The sequence below is a fragment of the Thamnophis elegans genome, chromosome Z, assembly GCF_009769535.1.
Source record: "Thamnophis elegans isolate rThaEle1 chromosome Z, rThaEle1.pri, whole genome shotgun sequence".
Lineage (NCBI taxonomy): Eukaryota > Metazoa > Chordata > Lepidosauria > Squamata > Colubridae > Thamnophis > Thamnophis elegans.
The window spans coordinates 1,668,112-1,675,718 of record NC_045558.1 but is presented as its reverse complement, the minus strand read 5'-3'; the positions used below and the strand labels follow the sequence as shown (position 1 = coordinate 1,675,718).

At 50.2% G+C, this 7,607-nt stretch overlaps 1 protein-coding gene across 4 annotated transcripts in view; it reads left to right on the top strand.

Annotated features, from left to right (window-relative positions):
• Window positions 1-1,885: 1,885 nt before the first annotated feature.
• LOC116520581 overlaps window positions 1,886-7,607 on the top strand; it is a 52,269-nt gene continuing 46,547 nt past the window's right edge. For all 4 annotated transcript variants that reach the window (XM_032234834.1, XM_032234833.1, XM_032234835.1 and 1 more), the window contains exons 1-3: window positions 1,886-2,082; window positions 3,310-3,484; window positions 4,814-4,942. In XM_032234834.1, the coding sequence (XP_032090725.1) occupies window positions 2,017-2,082; window positions 3,310-3,484; window positions 4,814-4,942 (370 nt within the window). In that variant the 5' untranslated portion in view covers window positions 1,886-2,016. The remainder of the gene's footprint in view (window positions 2,083-3,309; window positions 3,485-4,813; window positions 4,943-7,607) is intronic.

The following is a 7,607-nucleotide window of genomic DNA, read 5'->3' as shown; positions in this document are numbered from 1 at the left end:
CTCTACAACCGTGATATCTGGTGTGTTGTGTTCCAAATGACGATCCGTCTTCACCTTCTCATTTTTGGTAACTTTTTCAACTTTGTGTTCCCATGACTTTTTGGATACAGATAATTTTTTACATAATGACCGGTGGATTAATTTAGCAACTCGGTCGTGTCTAACTTTGTAATCAGTTTGTGCGATTTTGCTGCTTTCACATATTAAATGTGAAACAGTTTCGACCTTGTTATTGCAAAGTCGGCAATTTGGGTTGTGAGTGGATTTTTGTATCTTCGCTTTCATGGCATTAATTTGTAGTGCTTGTTCTTGAGCAACCAGTATTAAACCTTCCATTTCTTTCTTGATAGTTCCCATCTTAAGCCATCTCCATGTCAAGTTGTCGTCACTTTTTCCTTCAATGTTTTCCAAGTGCTGTCCATGCAAAGCTTTGCTTTTCCATCTATTTAATCTGTCATCCAGCTATTTTTCCTTATATGCTGCCTTTGTTTTTGTTGTTTTTATACTGTTCTTCATTTTCACAGCCTGTAGCAATTTTTCTGTACTTTGATTTACATTATATTATTATTTAAATTATTTAAAATTATTGTTATTATTTAAATTATTACTATGAAAAAGAGAAAGAACTGTACAAAATATTGAATGGGGGAATTTATAATCAAGCATATTTTTTTTAAGAAGAAAATATTAAATGAGGAAATTTATAATAAATAATTTAAAAAAAACCAATACTGGATAAAGGGATTTATAATAAGGAGAAGGAATAATATTGTGCGGACCTGGGTGCTCCCTCAGTTGGTGTTTTTTTTTGCAGACATTTCATGACCCAACTAGGGAACAACTTCAGTGCTGGAGGGATGATATATAAACAGAAAGCACCCCCCCCCTTGCTTCTAGCACTGAGAATCACTCTAAAAGGCATTTTTTGTTCTTCAAAAGAAAACTGGATTTTCTTGATGTTTTCTTTGAAGACATTTTGCTTCTCATCCAAGAAGCTTTAAAAGTTCTGATGGGAGGGGATGCCCCAGATTCCTTTGGATCCTCCCTTTTTTCTTCCCTTCCCTTGTCTTTCCTCATTCCTTTCCTTCCTTCCCTCCCGCTCTTCCCTCTTCTTTCTTTCCTTTCTTTCCTTCCTTCCTTCCTTTCTCTTTCTTTCTTCTTCCTCCTTCCTTACCTCCTTCCTTTCTCCCTCCCTCCCTCCCTCTCCTTCCTTCCTTCCTTCCTTCCTTCCTTCCTTCCTTCCTTCCTTCCTTCCTTCCTTCCTTCCTCTTTCCTCCCTCCCTCCCCGTCTCTGACTTGCAGCGCAATAACACCCCTCCCCTCCTTAAAACCATCAAATATAAAGACCCCCCCCCCAATAAAATCACAAGACCAAACGGAATTAAGATCGCCAAATCTTCCCGAGGGAATCTTCTTCTGATTTTTCAGGCGGGCGGGGTGCGGCGGGGCAACCACGAAGACCCGGTTGCGAGGAAGGGCTTGGGGAGGGGGGGGTCGCCTAAGGGTCGACCCCTTGGGTTGCGGTGGTGCGGAGGAAGACGCCATCCCCAAAAACCTCGCGGGGTTGTTCCGTGGGGAGTGGGGAGACAAACTGGAAAGCCTGCAAGGAGGAATAAAACGATCCAGAATAGCCCATCCTCTCTTAGCCCTGCTGGAGCGAAACCCACCGACCAAGAATAGAAGGAACCCCCCCCCCATCGCCCCTCTCTCTAGTCCTCCGCAGCCCTGGCCCGGAGCCACCCGGGCAAAGCCGGGCGCTGTCCAGCCCAGTCTGCCGGGCGAGAGGAAAAGGTGGGGAGGGGGGTCTCCTCGCCGCGGTGGCCGCTGGGACTCGTAGTTCCCCACCTTGGGAGGGTTGCAGAACACCCGCTTCCGAGGAACTACGGCTCCCAGCCGGGCCTTGCGCGCGATCCACCGAAACTGGCGAGCTCTCCCAATTGCCAGAGCATCCCGGCCGGGCGCAGCGTGGAGTTCCCCCATCATCCACTCCCGGGGAGGGGTGGGGGGAAATGCAGGATGAACCCGGGGTCCGGACGGCTGTGGACGGCGGAGACCTCCGACGGAGGCGAGGCTGCGCGCAGGGTAAGGCTGCTCGCGCTCGCGGTGCCCCTGGGGGAGGAAAGCATCGCTCGTCCTCGGGCTTCTTGGGGAGGAGGGAGTGCGGTTCAGATTGGGTGGGTGGGTGGGAGGCGGTGGGGCGAGGCCAGGGAGACTCAGGGCGAGGAGGGGTCGTCCGGCTCCCCGGCAACCTCCGGAGGACGCACAGGGACCGGAGGACGCACAGGGAAGGTCGGCGGGTCTTTCCCCGGTTCTTGAAAGCTCAGGTATTTGGGGTTTGCTTATGTGTGTGCCTGTATCTGTGCAGAAAAGCCCACGGGGGTCTGGCTGGGACTTCCACTTGGGAGAAGGCACAAAGAGGAGGAGGGGGAAGAGTAGAAGGAGAGGGAAGAAGTGGAGGAGGAAGAAGAGGAGGAGGAAAAAGAGGGGGAGGGAGGGGAAGAGAAGAAGGAAGAGGAGGAGGATAAGGAAGAAGAGGAAAAGGAGGAGGAAGAAGTGGAGGCGGAAGAGGAGGAGGAGGAGGAAGAGTAGAAGGAGGAGAGGGAAGAGAAGGTGGAGGAGGAGGAGGAGGAGCAGGAAGAGGAGGAAAAGAGAGGAGGAGGAGGAAAAGGTAGAAGAGAGGGAGGAGGAAGAAGAAGAGGAAGGGGGAAAAGGGAGGAGGAGGGAAACCATCATTCTTCCTGCGATGGGCTCTACCCATCTTGCCTAGTCATAAAATGAGGCAAAACTCAGATGTCTCACTTAGCAACCGAAATATTGGACTCCCTGGCCGTCGTCGCTTGAGGCCCAGCTGCATTCTTAATATTTGGAGGCCTTCGTGTTTGCTTATATTCTTTCCTTCTTTTCTATTCGGCTGTCTCCAAGTCCCGCCATGCCCACTTACCCAGGGGAACCACAACCACCGGTTTGTGGACAGGAACCGGGCCCCCCGCATGGCAGAAACCGGGCCGCATAAACAAGGGAAGCCCCATTCGCAGTCCCCTCCGGTCCACCCAAAAACCCTCCTCCGTGGTTCCTGGTGCCCGAAAGGTTGGCGGCCGCTGCATCAGCCAATAAATTAACCAGAAGATCGTGTAGAATAGAATGACAGGGTTGGAAGGGACCTTGGAGGTCATCTAGTCCAACACCCCCCCCCCCCCCCTGCTCCAGCAGGGGACCCTTAGGGAATCGTAGAATGACAGAATTGGAAGGGACCTAGGATGTGAATTAATACCTCGCTCACATACGTTTATCTCTCGGCTTTGGGTGCAGGCACAGAATGAGGCCCTTCAAGCAGTGGGCACCGCTGGCACAGCTCCAGACCAGGTGACCTTTGAGGACGTGGTGGTGGGCTTCTCGTTGGAGGAGTGGTCTCTGTTGGAGGACAGCCAGAAGGAGCTGCACCAGGAAGTGATGCTGGAGACCTGCTCTTTGCTTCTCTCGCTCGGTGAGCCCCCCCCCCCCGGGACCCTTCAGTGCTTCTCGCCTTTCGTGGTGGGTGGGACAGCCTTGGGGGTGATTTGGGTGCAGGGGGGGGGGAGGACACACATGACTTCTGTGGACTCAGCTTGTGGCTGGGAGAGGCTCCTCTCCTAGGAGTTAGGAGAGGCTGCTGGGGAATTGGGCCCTGCTCTGTCAAGTGCCCCCCCCTCCCAGAGAAGAGAAATGGGTTTGGCTTCCCCTGCAATGAACCCACGGAAGATAAAGAAGAGGTTCAAGCAGAAGACCAGGTCCTCCTTCTCTTGTCACTCTCTTTCCCCCCCTCTCCGTGCTCCTTTCTGCTCTCCGAGTTTTCTCACAGGCATCTCACGACCCAACAAGGCAACGTCATCAATGGTAGAAGACTTCTGGCACAAGCCTTCTAGCACTGATGATGTTCCCTAGTTCAGTCATTAAAGATCTGCAAGGAAACCACCAAATTCAGAGAGCACCAAGGAGGCCTCAATAATCCTCCTCCTCCTCCTCCTCCTCTCCCTATCCCCCCTCCCTTCTAACACTGATGATGTCACCTTTGGATCATGAGAGGTCTGCAACAAAAACACCAAGCTGAAAGAGCACCAAGGTCCTCAGAGCCTCCCCCTCCTTCTCCTCCTCCCTCTCCACAAACCCCTCTCCCTTCTAGCATGGATGAAAAATCCCCTAGTTGGGTCATAAGACATCTGCAGGAAAATCACTAAGCTAAGAGATCTTCTTGTCCCCCATAGTGCTCCTCCTCCTCCTCCTCCTCCATTTCACAAAGCCCCCTCCCTTCTAGCACCAATGTTCTCTAAATTGGTCATGAAAAGTCTGCCAGAAACCCACCAAGCTCAGAGAACCATCTAGAACCCCCTTGTCCAACCCTGAGCTACAAATCTTCTCTTCTCTCCTCACCTCTCTCCTCATCTGTCTCCCCCTCCTTCCCTTCCCTCTGTGCTTGAAGTCAGCCTTCCATCCTTCCGAGGTGGGTGAAATGAGGACCCAGATTGTTGTTGGGGGCGATATATGCTGACTCTGTAAACTGCTTAGAGAGGGCTGAAAGCCCTATGAAGCGGTATATAAGTCTAACTGCTATTGCTATTGCTACTGCTATTGCTACCACCTTCTATTCATGGAGGGGTGCTTTATATTTGGAGCCCTGCATTTGAGCTTGTGTGTGTGTGTGTGTGTGTGTGTGTGTGTCAGGCCCCCAACCCAAATCTTCCCTGAACCTTTCAAGCTCTTGGTTGCCCCATTGAGGTCCGATCTGAACCCTCCTTTTGCAACCTCGTCTCCCTTGCGTCTCATTTTCCCCGCACAGGTCACTCGGTCCCCACCCTGGGTTTCTCCTCCTTGACCTGCCAGCCGGACAGGACCACCAAAACCCTCCTCCGGTCCAGTTGGAGAAGACAGCTGCTGCCTTTGGTGGCAGGAGGCGACAAAACACGTCGTAAGAAAGCCCCTTTTCCCGCAGAGGGAGGTGTGAATGAAAGAATCCTACTGCCGTGGTGGTGGTGGTGGTGGTGGTGGTGGTGGGAGGGCTCTTGTTTGCGAGCATTGTGCGCCGAAGCACAGCTTTTCACTAAAACTGGGTTAAAGTGGGGAGATGTCCCACCCTTTTGTCATTTAAGAAAGAACCCTTTTATTGTCCTATAAATCTTTTGTGACCCGACAAATGCGCGCACGACAAAAGCGTGCCGACAAAACCACAGCGCGAAAACCGCAACATCATCAACGCGCCAACAACAGTGTGCCAACAATAGCGCACCGACAGAAGCGCGCTTTAAGTTAAGGTAAGGTTTAGGGTCAGGGTCAGGGTCAGGGTCAGGGTCAGGGTTAGGGCTAGGGTTAGGGTTAGGGCTAGGGTTAGGGTTAGGGCTAGGGTTAGGGTTAGGGCTAGGGCTAGGGCTAGGGCTAGGGTTAGGGTTAGAGCGCGCTTCTGTCGGCGCGCTTCAGCGCTCATTCATCAGTGTGGTTTAGAACTCGTGGTTTTGTCACCGTGGTTTCATCGGGCGCGCTTTTGTCGGGCGCGCTTTTGTCGAGCGTCCTTTTGTCGGTGAACCAAATCTTTTGGCTACCAGAGACTGGGCCCAATCGTGGACCGTAGGGAATGTGGTTTCATGTGCTGCCCGCATCCCACAGATGGGGCTTCACTTGTTTGTGCTGACCGGTTGCTGGCATACCATGGCCCATTCCATGGTCCACAGCCCAGGGGTTATGGGCCCGTTCTTGAAAGTTTCCAAACAAGAGTCCCGGGCATGGAGAAAGATTGTCACCTGTAGATTCACACCGTGTTGTCTTACCCCGCTGGGCCAAGAGTTGGGGTGGGGAGGGGGCAGTGGTGGGATTCAAATAATTTAACAACTAGTTCTCTGCCCTAATGACCAGCTAGGTGGGCGTGGCTCGGTGGTCATGTGACTGGGTGGGCGTGGCCAACTCAACGTCACTCATGTCGATGGGCGCTTCGCCTTAGCTGTTACAATGGTAATAAGGGTTAACCGGAGAGGCAGTTTCTGTAAGCAGGGCAATAAAGATTATGCTAGAAACAACACCAGAGTGTTTCCTTCCTGCCTTCCTTACAGGATTAGCCCTGGAAAGTGGGAAAAAAAACAAACAAAATGAGATTTCTTCCAACAACCGGTTCTCCGAACTGCTTAGAAAGTTACCAACCGGTTCCCCCGAATAGGTGCAAACTGGCTGAATCCCACCACTGGGAGGGGTGGGTGGGTGAATTGTTTCCTTGGGTCTTGCCCCTCAAAAGCTGCCTCTGACCTTTTGAAAGGGGTGGGGGATAATGGTGAGCCCCATTAGGGAGATCAAACCAAGAAATCCATTCTATAAGAAGGCTCAAATGATCATTTGACTGTAGTCAATCTTGCAAAGATTGTCTCCCCTTATACTCCTGTGAATTATGGTGGTTTATTTTCGGCTTTGCAAACAAAATCTTGCAAGCCTGATTGTGCTTTCCCCAAACTTATACTCCTGTGAATTGGGAGGTGTCTATGAAGCATGCATACACTTTATTTTCGGATTTGGTGAAATAAAATCTTGCAAGTCTGGTTGTGCTCCCCTCCTTATGTGCTTGTGAATTAGGGTGGTGTCCATGAAGCATGCAAACTTTATTTTGGATTGAAACAAAATCTTGCAAGTCTGGCTTTGTCCTCCCCCTCCCCACCCATTATACTTCTGTAAAATAGGGAGGTGTCTATGAAGAACGTATATTTTATTTTGGATTTGTCAAAAAAAAAATAATCTTGCAATTCTGATAGTGCTTCCCTCCTTATATTCCTGTGAATCAGGGAGGTTTATTTTGGATTTGTCAACATCTTGCAAGTCTGGCTTATACTCCTATCTCCCCCGTTAAACTCCTATGAATTAGGGAGATGTGTATGAAGCACATATACTTTATTTCGTGGCACGACAAAACCGCGCTCGACTAAAGCGCGCCCGATTAAACCGCGTCGCTGACGTCATCAACAGGGCGACAACAGCGAGCGCGGAGAAAGAAGGGCGCTTTAAATAGCGCTTTGAAAGCAAGCCGATTCAAGTTAAGGTAAGGGTTAGGTTTAGGGTTAGGTTTAGGGTTAGGTTAAGGGTTAGGGTTAGGTTTAGGGTTAGGTTTAGGGTTAGGATTAGGTTAAGGGTTAGGTTTAGGGTTAGGTTTAGGGTTAGGTTTAGGGTTAGGTTTAGGATTAGGTTAAGGGTTAGGGTTAGGTTTAGGGTTAGGATTAGGTTAAGGGTTAGGTTTAGGGTTAGGATTAGGTTTAGGGGTTAATTTTAGGTTTAGCGTTTACAGCGTGCTTCTGTTTCCGCGCTGTTGTCGCCCTGTGATGACGTCAGCTACGCGGTTTCGTTGAGCGCCCTTTAGTCGAACGCGGTTTTGTGATGGAACCACTTTATTTTGGGTTGGTCAAATAAAATCTTGCAATTCTGGCTGTGCTCCTCTCCTAATACTCCTGTAAAATAGGGAGGTGCCTATGAATCATGTACAACTAGTCCTCTACTTACGACCACAATTAGGCCCAACTTTCCTGTTGCTAAGCAAGACATTTCTTAAGTGAGTTTTGTCTTTACTTTATGAGCTTTCTTGCCACAGCCGTTATTCAAGCTGTTAA